The sequence below is a fragment of the Onychostoma macrolepis genome, chromosome 18, assembly GCF_012432095.1.
Source record: "Onychostoma macrolepis isolate SWU-2019 chromosome 18, ASM1243209v1, whole genome shotgun sequence".
NCBI classification, from domain to species: domain Eukaryota; kingdom Metazoa; phylum Chordata; class Actinopteri; order Cypriniformes; family Cyprinidae; genus Onychostoma; species Onychostoma macrolepis.
Window position 1 is genome coordinate 25007297 of NC_081172.1, and position 13265 is coordinate 25020561.

The 13265-nt window shown below is 33.1% G+C and overlaps 1 protein-coding gene across 6 annotated transcripts in view; it reads left to right on the plus strand.

The window, feature by feature from the left end:
• The window catches only part of myo5aa (myosin VAa), an 87613-nt gene that overhangs the window by 25835 nt on the left and 48513 nt on the right, over positions 1-13265 (plus strand). For all 6 annotated transcript variants that reach the window (XM_058750836.1, XM_058750838.1, XM_058750837.1 and 3 more), the window contains exons 7-12: positions 2629-2710; positions 4567-4674; positions 10741-10847; positions 12214-12479; positions 12578-12659; positions 12778-12918. In XM_058750836.1, the coding sequence (XP_058606819.1) occupies positions 2629-2710; positions 4567-4674; positions 10741-10847; positions 12214-12479; positions 12578-12659; positions 12778-12918 (786 nt within the window). The remainder of the gene's footprint in view (positions 1-2628; positions 2711-4566; positions 4675-10740; positions 10848-12213; positions 12480-12577; positions 12660-12777; positions 12919-13265) is intronic.

The following is a 13265-nucleotide window of genomic DNA, read 5'->3' on the forward strand; positions in this document are numbered from 1 at the left end:
TCCTCAATTTTTTTAAGTTAAGTCAACTTAGTCACTTAGTTAAGTCAACTTAGTCACTAGCAGAAGTCACTTTTTACAGTGTAGTGAAGTTATCAACTAATATTATTCTGCCGCCTTCTTTTTGCCAAATTCCTTCACAGAGAACGCACTTCCAAAATGCACTAATAAGCTCAACAATAAGCTCAAAGATGCTGGATAAAGCGAGAAAAAAATGTTGATTAAAAATATCCAGTTTTAATCATATTGATACAAAGAGTTAAGGCGAATTTAAAATTGAATGAAATTACAGTAAGTTTTAATTACAGCCATTATTTAAATGTTTATATTTCAACAATGAATTCATATATAATTAATAATTTCTGACATAGAAACTAACTAATGTGCATTTTTTTAAATATAAAACTGTTTTTTGAGTGTTGATTATTAAATACATTTTAATTAATTGATTATTGAATGCATATTATTTTAAATTTAATTTTCAGCTAAATAAAAACTTTAATTTTCAGCTAAATAAAAACTTTAATTTAGGTTTCGGCGTTCAATAAAACGTTTTAGGTGCATTACTATCAAATCGTGCACTATATAAGGGTATAGGGAGCGATTTCAGGCACTGACACAGTTTTAGACCCTTCGCTTGCCAAAATCTGAAATATATAGTTGAAGACTGTTATCCAGGGTTGCACCTGTATTATTGGCCCCTAAACTGATCAGTCCTATATAAATTACCTCATTTGGCGCTGGTGTAAGAAATGTTTTTTTCTCCTTGGAAGCGCAGAAAGATTAAAACAGGACAGGAATGAGGATAATGGAGTTAAACATGTCTGTTCAGTGTTATGCAACATACTCTTACAGACTACTGTTGTGCTTCGGGGAATTCCAGATTAGTTAAGTGTGTGTGATTGTGTAAGATGCAGAATTTAAGTAGAAATATACTTTATGCAAGTATGTAAATGCAAACTTTAATGCTATTTTGCGAGCTTGTTTTACAGTACATACTTAAAATGCATTAACTGTGACAGTAACATGTTTTTTCACTTTTGAGCATGCTATTTCATCACAAAAACCTACATCTTAGCCTACATCTACAGTCTGCACTGGTATTGTGCCATATATTTAAATTATGTCATTAGCCTTCTTTTCAGTGTGAATGCTCATTTCTATATAAATTGGGTTTATTTTAGATATATTATTCACAGAAGTCAGTGTTATTTGCCTGGCAAGTTTACTTTTGAGCATCAAATGATAATCTTAAAAAATATAATAAAAAAATACACTTAATGAATTCACTTATTATATTTTCCTCCTAAAGTTTTCATACATTTTGATGGTTTAGTTTGGTGGAACAAAGAGCCAGAGTGTGTTTAATACGGAGTTATGGATTCATATTATTTATGGAAAATGTCTTTATGGGTTCTGAGGCTGGATTCATGAAGATAATCTTAAAAAAACAAGTTACAAATTTCTTAATGTAAATTCTAAGGAATATCTAAGAAAGTTCCTATAATAAGTGCAGTTGGGGGAAAAAAATCTTAGTTCTAAGTTCTAAATTTTATGTTTATTTATTTCCAGAACCCTTTTTTCCTCCAAAAAAAAAATTAAAAGACTTTAGTGTTATCTGGTGTATTGCGTGGCAGTATTTGATGAAAACTTGCTTATCAGCAACCACATGAGTAATTTTCTGTTTTCAAATTCAGTGAAAATTTACATTACACATAAACATAACAATCTTTGTTTACATTATTGATTGGTCACTTCAAAGTAATCAGGGACATAACAGTAATATTTGTTACATGTAGCTAAAGTTATATTGTACTGCTTTAGATTTTAAACAAACCGATACATACATTTATTACCTTTGTATATTTAAGTTAGGTATCCTAACTTTAAAAGGTTATTTATTAAGATTTTTGAGAAAAAAAATTTCAGGAATTATTTTCATAATTATTTTCATTCCTGCAAATTTGTTAGAACTTTAGAACAGTCCTTAAAAAGAAATGAAAATACAAAATTCCTTAAAGAAAATAGCAGTACAGAAAATATTATTAATATTATTCATTATTATGTATTATTGTTAATATTATTTTTTTTAGAATGTTTGGCTCCAGGACCCACAGTAATGTCAATTTTAGCATGAATGTTTGTAGGCTGTCCAGAATTTCTTTTCAGTCCAATTTTCTTCCATCCAAATTGTTGTACTGTGATGGATATTTAGTATACTTGGTACTTACAGAAAGATAGTGAAGATATATATCTTAAGATATAATATCTCTTCATAAAAATATTTGATTATATGGCAAGTAAGCAGACGTGAAGTGAGTTTTATTCTCTCTGATGAAAGCTGAATTACATGCTCCTCCTCACATTGGCTTTACTATTTCTGTTGACACATTACACAAATCGGCACATGCAGACTTTATGGTTATATACTCTCAAACACATTGAGTAAATGCGGCTTCATGAGCAGTAATTGGTATGTTCTGTTAAGTCGTAGAAATATTTTGTGTAGGATTTTTTTATGTTTCTTGTGGCCAAAAAAAAATATATATATAATCTGCAGATGGAACCAACTGTTGATTTTAAATAATCTAATATGCTATTTTTGTTTTTCTGGCATCCTTTGTTTTTCAGGCGGATGAAGAGAGGAATTATCATATCTTCTATCAGCTCTGTGCATCTGCTCACCTCCCGGAGTTCAAAGCCCTGAAACTCGGTGAGCCAGACACCTAATGCAGTTTTAACAAAAATATATAGGAAATATATTGGAGAAATTGCATGTTTAAATCTTTATTTAAATAGATTAATATATATATATATATATATATATATATATATATATATATATATATATATATATATATATATATATATATATATATATATATATATGTATGCATTTTATTTGTAGGGTTTGTAGGGCTAGTCTATAGTGATTATAATCATTTTTATATACAAATAATTAAGAATAAAGTCTGTGGCATGTCCCCATTTAAATACAATAGCTAACTAAACCTTAGGGCCTTAGGCCCTATGATTTCTGCTATGTGGAGAAAGCTGATGGATCACAGAATCCAGTCATAAGAATTAAGAATTAACAGTAAATTGCAGAATGTCAGAATTTGGCAAATATTGAATGAATAAATCAAAATTTAAATGTATTTAATATTTAAATGTATTTAAATATGTTCTTATTAAATGCACACAGATATGCATGACAGCCCATCAAAATAGAAGTTTGGTTTAACTTGAAGAAGTTGTGAAGAAAATATTATAATAATATTAATATATAATATTATTATTACAATGTTATTCTAAAATATTTGATAATGTTATTAATATTATAATACTTCTATTCTTAATACTAATATGTATTATTGATAACATTACTAATTATTATAATACAATAATATAATATAATAATAATAATAATAATAATGCAATTATTTGAAAAAATTAAAGTGCGTAGCACTTTGTTTGCCGTAAAAAATAAAAGGAATTTTTCATTTTCATTTGATTAAACATTAAAGTGTGAATGTTTAATGCTTTAGTTGATTGCCACCATTTTTGGCATTAAATAGTAAATCCAGAAAAACTAAAAGAGTTCATGGGAAAATAAAACATAGGGCACTATCCAATTGTTCAATTGATTTAGACATTAGTTTTCTGATTTTAAAATGTAGTTAAATTGTTAAAACAAAACAATTCACAATAATAAAAAGTGGAAAATTGGGCAGAAACTGAATTGGACAAAAAAAATAAAATAAAACAGATTTCAAAGGGCTCTAAGCTATAATTTTGGGTTAATTTTTAATGAATTTTTGTTTAATTGTGTAGGTTGCAGTAATTAGACATGCTTTCTGATTACTAAAATTTAATTGAATAGAATCCAGAAAAAAAAAAATATTATGAAAGACGTGAAGCAGAATTTCATAGGGCCCTAGTAAACGTGTGTGTTTGTGGGTAACGTGTCTGATTAGAGTGTGTTCGTGTTGGCACAGCATGGAGAGCGACTATCAGAGCTGTCCTACTGAGAGGCGGGCTGTGCAGGTCTAAATACACACACATGCTATGCAAACACACACACACAACCACATATGAATATTGTAGCTAGCTACTGTAGTCCAGTTCCACACACACCTCTCCTTATCATCTCTTCTGTGTTTGCTTCACCCACTTGCTCTGAAACACACACACACTGCTGGCTCTGTGCTCTGTCCTGCTGTTTGCCTACTCAGCTGACTTCCTGCTCAACTGACGCCCCGTTAATGTGAGGGTTTGTGTGTGAGTGTGTATCTCAATAAGGTCTCTGTTGCCAAGCAACAGTGTATCGTTCGTTTAATCTATGAACAGGGTTTTGTATTTTAGGGTTTGTCTGTGAATAAGACGTTTTTATTAATGCAGATTTGTGTAGTACTAATGACTAAGTTCCTGTTCATTAATGGTTGGGGAGTTTCTTGCCCAATTAAAGCTTAATTGATGAACATATTGTCCTTGGAATAGATCCTTGAGATGGTCTGCTGTTTGTGTATTTGTGTGGTGTAATAAATTATTGCGTGTGTTCCCCCACAGGAAAGGCTGATGATTTTCACTACACCAAACAGGGCAGAAACCCAGTGATAGATGGAGTAGATGATGCCAAGGAGATGTCGTCCACCAGAAACGCCTTCATACTGCTAGGTCTGACTGAAAGTTCAACGATTTCTCATGTAGTAGAGAGTTTAATGCGCAAAATAACCAGCTTAGATTAGACATTAGGGGTGGCACGGTACATGTATTCATACCGAACCGTCACGGTACGGGCGTCTCGGTTCTGTGCATGAGGCCTTACGACGAGTACAGGCAATTCACCCCCAATCCAGAAGGGGGCGCCCGCCGTAATGCAGCGCTGTTTGATAACCGCCAGCAGAAGAACAGCGAATGCCATGAGTTGCGCACTTGAAAACAAAGCCGCCTAGACAGTGACCATGTGCTGATTCTGAACGCGTCTCTCACCTAGACTGACAAAGGAGTATACTTTAAAGGCTTGCGCACTCAACTGTTTGCGAAATGGAGCTTTGTGCTCGTGTATCCTACCTCTCTCATTCGGCACAAATCCAAAAATTTAATATTTTCTCTAAACTTTCCTGTATATTTAGACAAGCACCTGCAATTCTGGCCAAATTAAAGATACGTTGTGTGTGAATTTGCACATATTACATTGCAAAAACGTTTGCAGTTAGTTTTTAATATTTAATTCTTGAGGACTCTATGCTTACATTTCTTTTCAGGAGCACTAGTGCTCCTACTTAAAAATAAATAAATAAAAAATAAGAACAGACCTTCTGATCAATGACAGGAGGGTCATTCCTGGGATTCGGTAACATTTTAACTTGGAATATACATGTTTTTCAACTTCTAAATACCGCACATCATTAGGCACATATCAAACCTCCAAAAAATATTCATCATATTTTAATATATCATATTCAAAATATCATATTTTCCCACCTCAGGCATTAAAGACCTTTTATCAATTTGAGTTTTTTTCCAGCTTTTTTTTTTTTTCTCAACCCCGTAACGGACAAAATGGGATTGGTTTAAAAAGGATTTGTAAGGTCCACGAATTTGGTCCAAGGACGGTATCCAATCGTGGGTGACGGTTTCCTGCGTGTTCGGTCTTTTCAGCACGCAAAGTTACTAATAGTAACTAATCTGACTCCATTTTATTATAACCTCGAATTTAGGTTGAAATGCAAATTGGTTGTTTGTCTATTTCTAATTAGTATTCTTCTGATATTTGATTATTCTAGTGATTATTCTAGTGACGTTCATTCAGGTGCTCATTTCGCTAACAAGGATACAACGTATTCTACTAGAGTCAATAATTACAGAGTAAAACAGAATAAGATCAAATGTAACAATTTATTATCAGTCAGGTAAATATGTATTATGTCAATTACATAGCCAATTCAGTGATATCAAATCATATCAATACAAAACATCGAATTCTCAAAGATAAATCTATGAGTAAAAGATGCATACCTGACTTTATAGAAATACATAGAGACACACCACACTACGGGCAAGTATAGAGACACACCACACTACGGGCTTCTGGCTACAGTTCGCGCCGATCCTTTTGCAACATTTCCTTAAGTACCCCAGACCAAGACCAACATCCCCCGAGATGGAGACAGGAGCTAACGATTGGAATTTGCATTGACCGAGTTAACACCTTTTGGGACAAAAGGTAATTTTGCATAGAAACCACTGGAAACTGACCCGCTCTCTACAATGTGCAAAATATCTCTAAACTCTTAGGATCTGTATTACCTTTTAGTTTACTTCTTGTAAGAATGAGACCATTGTACCAGACGCCCTGAGACAATTCAAATGATACCAAACATGACTGTAAATATCACTTGCATTCATGTAGAACATTACAATCTACTATTGACCATTTTGAGCAGAATGGAGGGAAGGATGGGTGAGGGGAAGGAAGGGAATGAAAAGGAACTGGTGCATATGTGAGAGAGGCATTTTCCCACATTTTCTCTCAGTGGGATGTGGAGACAGATGTCTGTATGTTAATACACCGTGTTGGTGTTGTCCATCTCAGAAGTTCAAAGTGTCTGAGGTTCTGTAATTCTTACAGATTTTACACAGAAATCGTTATAAAACAAACATCTACCTACTGCTCTTGTGTCCCTGATAACAATTTAATGATAACAAATGTAACATTTATCATCATTTTCACATTTTTATAGGACTGAAGCTAAAAATACACAAATTGTTTTTTATTTTTATAAAAAATATTTTTTATTTAAAATTTTAACTAAAACCACAATTTTATTGTTTTAGCCCTTAACATGTCAGATGGTAATCAGCAAGAAATACTTTTGTTCTTAATTGTCCCTATATTTTTCTGATGGGGTTGAAGACTGTTAACACATTTGAAGGGATACATTGCCTTAAATTTTAAGTTTTAGTTTTGTTTCTCTCACATATTGTCCCCTTGTTTCTGGGTCAACATATCTGCATGGCCAACATTGTCTTTCTGCTGCAAATGTGGGCGCAATTTCTGATGTATGATGCTTGTCCACGTTTAAGTGGACATATTATATCAAAAATTCTATTTAAAACAAAAATATGAGTTGTCATGATTTTGGAGTATATATATTTACTGAAACCATAACTATTTTATATTTTGTTCATAAAAATTATTAATAAATTAAGCAAATAACTTGTAAACCCTGTCACAAGTTTACAACCCTGTAACAATGAGAAATACATATAATTGTGATGGGGTTGAGTGTGACGGGCTTGTGGCCACTGCTGCTCATGTAGCATTGGAGAGTAGACCATATATGGCAGCAATAAAATAAACACATTGTATATACTTACAAATTAAAATAAAATGTTGTAAAAGTAATAATCTTCCATCTTAATTTTATATGACGGGGTTGAGTTGTTAAGCTTGACAGTACCCTCCCTGACTATAACATGCCTCAAAAATATGAATAAAAAGTATGATACCACTAACCATTTTCTGCACCACTATTAAAGAGACCTGGATGAAGTCACATATGAGTAGAGACTAAATTGTTATGGGCGAAGAATGGTTAGTGTGACGGGTATGAGTTCAGACTGAGAGACATAACTTTTTAATCAAATATTTTGCTTTTTTTTTTACAAGAAAAGAACACAAGTAAATGCTTACATTGTTGCCAAAAATCACAGACACTATGCACATTTTGTTAATAATTTTCTAAGTACAAACTCAGGGACATTACAAAATGTTTGGTTCAAGATAGATACTGTATAAGACATTATTTTATGTTAAAAATAAAAAAATGCAAGAATTATTTTTATTAATTATAATGGGCATCCGAAAGTTTTGTGAAAAGCTTCTAACAATTTTGGTGAACCACCACTTTAGAAACTCTGGGGGACTGAAATATTACCGAATCCCAGGAATGACCCAGAAATGAACCTTCCTATTGTTATTTGACTCCTTGAAGTTTTTTTTTTTTTTTTTTTAACCTTTGTAATGCCATTTTTCTAACTTTATTAAATGTATGTCATCTTTTGTGCCCAAAAATTTTGATGTATAAATCTTTATCAAAAATTTTAACTACACAATAAATTAAATTTAAATAATAAGATATAACAATAACAATCAGGAAGAATAAGTTTCCAGTCAAATGAAATCAGCATCAACAATTCATCTTTGCATGGCACAGAAGAGCACAAATATGGCATTAAGGAATATTTACAGAATTTAAGAAATTTTTGACAAGACTCAGAGGTGGCATTAATGCATCTCATAACAACAATGTTATGAGATTAATGTTTTAAATATATAAATTTCAATGAATTAAATGACTCAATTTATACTTTAAAAATGAAACAGAAACTGCCAGTACAGATTCTTTGTCACGGAATCATTCATTCAATCGATTCGTTCAAACGGCTGATTCATTTAGTTAACGAAGCAAGTGACTCTCTTCATGAATGGGTCATTGAATCATTGACTCACTAGATTTGTTCAAAAGCAAAGATTCATTCATAAACGAAACAGCGCTGTGTCAAAGACTTGCGCAGAGGCTCAGCTGTGACTTTGTTTTTTAACTATATTTTTGTTGGCGAAATAGAGCAAAATAGACAAGTGTTCCTAAAATGTAAGTCACTTAATATTAACTTTCGTATAAAATCAAAAATGTATAAACTGTTGTATAAATTCAATTTCACATTTGCAAACTCTCTATAATCATTAAAAAGCTATTACCCTCCGTTCATCGCTATCTCACAAACTGCCATTTTAATGTAAAAAGCTCTCTACTCTGCACACTTAATATATTATTTACATCGTCTCTACACTTTGTTCGTTACAATGAATGACATCAACTGCAGTCTGCTTTCACGATCTGTGCTGTGAGGAGCAAGACACGCAGCCATAGAGAAGCATTTCTATTGGCTGCAGTCTGCAGGTATTAAATGGCAAAAGACAGCATTGCGCAGCGAACCATAAACACAGCGCTCCGTTTATATGCAGAACTGAGATCGCTTTCGTAGTCTTTTGAATGGATAAAATATAGAAATCACTTTAATTTCCAAATAAACCTAATCAGTTGGAAATGAAACGCTTTCCCCCTCGAAATTCACTCTCCGGACTCCGTCCCCCCGCGTCCCCCCCCCATTTCCAGCCCTGCTTATACCAGCAGAATCAACTTTAAACACTTATTGTCTTATTAATAATCACTGTATAAAGGTCTGCTTTTATTTGTGCACACTCACAATGAAAACAAAACAGATTTTATATATATAACATGTAATAATATTTAGTATTTTCACATCTAGATGGAAAAAATTGTTATTTGCACTACTGTCTGTTCAAAATAAATGAAAAGAAACTGAGCATAGTAGATTTCTTTTTTTCCTGTTGTAACGAAATCGTATCGAACCGTGACCCCCGAACCGAGGTACGTACCGAACCGTGACATCTGTGTACCATGCCACCCCTATTAGACATAGATTAATTTGTAGTTAGTACTATCTAAAATCTGTTTATTTTCATTTTAAATGTATTTTTATTATCTGCACATGGATTTTGAATGAAAATTACAAGGGATTTATATTGCACTTGATAATCAAGTTTCAAGATTGATGTAGGAAGGGGAGAAAAAAAAAAAAAACGCGACGTTTTTGCATGTGGGTAGTTGGAGAAATCAAACTAAAATTTACAAGAACTTTTACGAACAACACAATGCCTTTTGTGAAATGACGTTGGCTAGGGAATTTGTGTCGTAAAATGCTCTTCCAAATGCAGAAATAAGGTGTTTTAACCTTGCATGTCCAGTGCTGATGATTTCAATTCATATGTTTCTATAAGCTACGAAATGTATGGCAGGCTAAATCGATGCAGGACTTATGCCTAATATTCTTAATATTTTGGAATAGTGGCAGTAAATATAAATGAATAATGTACATTCTTGCTTTCTTCTGTTCAAAAGTATATAATTGGGTCAGAAGACATTGTAGTAATTCTTACAGTAAAAACTTTTATAAAGTTTTATTATAAACAATAACAGTCTGGTTATTTTTATTTGGGGTTAGGTTTTTCCCATGAAACACAAACAGTGTTGCTACTAGACAATCATGACTCGTAGTCTCAGGAAGAAGTGCTAGAACTGTCACTGGTGCTGCCCCCTCACAAAAAAGTAGGTGCATGATGCCCCTGATAACGGATTGGACAGCCCACAATGCACTGCAGTGCAAGCTCAGAATAAAGGACCCTTTTTCAAGTTTTTTTAATATTTTCATTTTTAAAAAAGGTATGTACATTTAGAACACTATATTTTGTATTAATATTACATTTGCAGCAAATTACAAAAAAACTAATTCACGCTAAAGCGAGGGTTTACCCTAATTTACGCTAATACCGCATCTATGGGTGTGATGGTACATTTGATATTGTTTCCTCTTCTGACTGCCTTTATCAGTCTCTCTCTATTTTATTTATTTATTTTTTTGAATGCCGTGAAAACATTATCGTGGGGTTTTTCTTTTACTATTTGAGCAAATGGGAATACAAAAAATATATTTCTGTATAGTCTCCCATTCATCCCTATAGAAGTTTACCCAGCCATGACAACTTCCGCTGCTGAGAAACCCGGAAATGTGAAAAAGTTGATTGTAAACACACACAAATAGAGCTGATGTCTTAATTTTTCATGTTGGTAATTTGTTGATGTCTCTCTTCAGGTGTAAATGAGTCCTATCAGTTGGGCTTGTTTCAGATTCTGGCTTCAATTTTGCACCTGGGGAATGTGGAAGTGAAGGATAGAGACTCGGACAGCAGTATTATTCCAGTGAGTTTCATGTTGACTTCAAAATTCAAATATGTGGATTGGCATTTTGGATGATATCTATTTTGGGCAGTTCTATTCTTACATGGTGAAAATATAAACCAAATAATTGAATAAATGTCTTGAAGTGCAATGCTAAATTTATTTGTATAGCACCTTTTATAATACACATTGTTACAAAGCCGTTTTACAGAAAATCATGATGTTAATGTTTATAAGATCTCAATATAGTTATAGTCACATTAAGCAAATTAGAGCTGGGCAATAAAATAATTGATACAAAACTACTAAGATGGTACCTCAACGTTTCACAGACACACCGTGAAACATTGCAAAAATAGGCTGAAACCGCTGAAACAACCGCTGTTTCAAGATGTTTGGCTCACCAAAGAAGATTACAAAGAATGGCTTGCCAGAGATCCGAAGGATGTAATGTTGAATTGCTTTGCTTGTTAAGATAATGTAAAGCCATGAGGCAAGAAAAACTTAAAATCTTCTGGTTACATGAGCCTAAGCTCTTTTCAATAAAATCCATGCAAAAGTTAGTATCAGATCATTTTAGAATACAGTATAGTATGTACCAAATATTATTCAATTTTATGCAAAACAGAAATACGACAAATATCAGATTTCTGTCATATGGCCAAAAATAAATGCAAAAAAAAAAAAAAAAAGTAACAATGTATCTTACAAGGTGACACGATGTAACCTTTGCTCTCACTTGAAATGTGTCCCCACATTAAGTCCTTGAATTTGAGGGTATTGGACCTGGAAAGTCCTTGAAAGGTCCTTGAATTTGAAGATAAACAAGGTGTGGGAACCTGTACATAACATGCAGAATAAATAAACACACATTTTTTGAAAAAATACATTAATAACAAGTGCAAAAATGGCAAAACAGTTAATTTAAGTGTCAGCAATAGAGGTTGACCGAAAAGGGGTTTTCTCTGGCCGATGAAGATATTTAGAAATCAGCTGATGGCCGACATATGATGCTGATTTTTTTGGCCGATTTTCTTTTTTTCCCCTTTATCTCGTAAAAGAGAGTTTGAGTAAATGATTATTGCAGGGCACAAGATGGTAATAGTAGTAGTAGCCTAATTCGTAAGGAATAATTGACGACGGGCCGTTGAATTATTAGAAAATTAATTGTAATTTGATATAATTATATAATGTATATCCAAATTTATATAGAGAGCTGAGCAGTTTACTTTTTGTGCTACCACATTGTGGTATATTTAAAACTTGAATTAAAATTTTACAATGTTTTACAATTTTACGCATACAAGAACATTTTTACCCAAATACCCCAGAGCCTCCAATTTTAACATGTAGCATTGATGTAATTCTCTTTTTCTTTTCCCTCCAGCCGAATAATGGTCACCTGAGTGTGTTTTGTGAATTGATGGGAGTGACATATCAAGACATGTCTCATTGGCTGTGTCATAAGAAGCTGAAGACGGCGACTGAGACGTACATTAAGCCCATTCCCAAACTACAGGCCATAAACGCCCGTGATGCTCTCGCTAAACACATCTACGCCAAACTCTTCAACTGGATCGTGGACCATGTGAATAAAGCGCTGCATTCTACAGTCAAACAGCACTCGTTCATTGGAGTCCTAGACATTTACGGGTGTGTTCATATGCACAGATACAGACTACATTTCCTCTGAAAGATCTTCAGTTTAGATTTACAGAAGTGAATTGTGATGATTTGTTTTATTATTCCAGGTTTGAGACTTTTGAAATCAACAGTTTTGAACAGTTCTGTATTAATTATGCCAATGAGAAACTACAGCAACAGTTCAACATGGTGAGACCATCCGACCCACTCCACATAACAACAGATCTCATCAGTTCATGTCTGATTGTTGATCATTATGAGAGTAAATTGTGATGTATGTCCTTTTCTTCTGTCTTCACGCATGCAGCATGTGTTCAAGTTGGAGCAGGAGGAGTATATGAAAGAACAGATCCCCTGGACTCTCATTGATTTCTATGATAATCAGCCATGTATCAACCTCATCGAGGCCAAGATGGGCATCCTGGACCTGCTGGATGAAGAGTGCAAGGTATATCTTCACAATGTTATTGTCTTACTCTACACAGTCTTTTGCACAGATATGTGACAATTTGCAAATGCAAATTTAACAATCAATAATTAAATATAACAACATTCACAGATTATTTTTTAATGCAAAATGATGAGATTTTAATAGATGCATATTTGTGAAACATGTATGTTAAAATATAGCACAATATATGTTAAAAACATTCACTTTAATAGGTCAAACATGAGACTAGCATCATAAAATCACTTATTAACCTTGTTAAATTCAATAGTTCATAACCATGTAATGCTGATAAACCAGGTATTTGATTGGATGCATAATGATTTACAAATCTTTACGGCTCAATT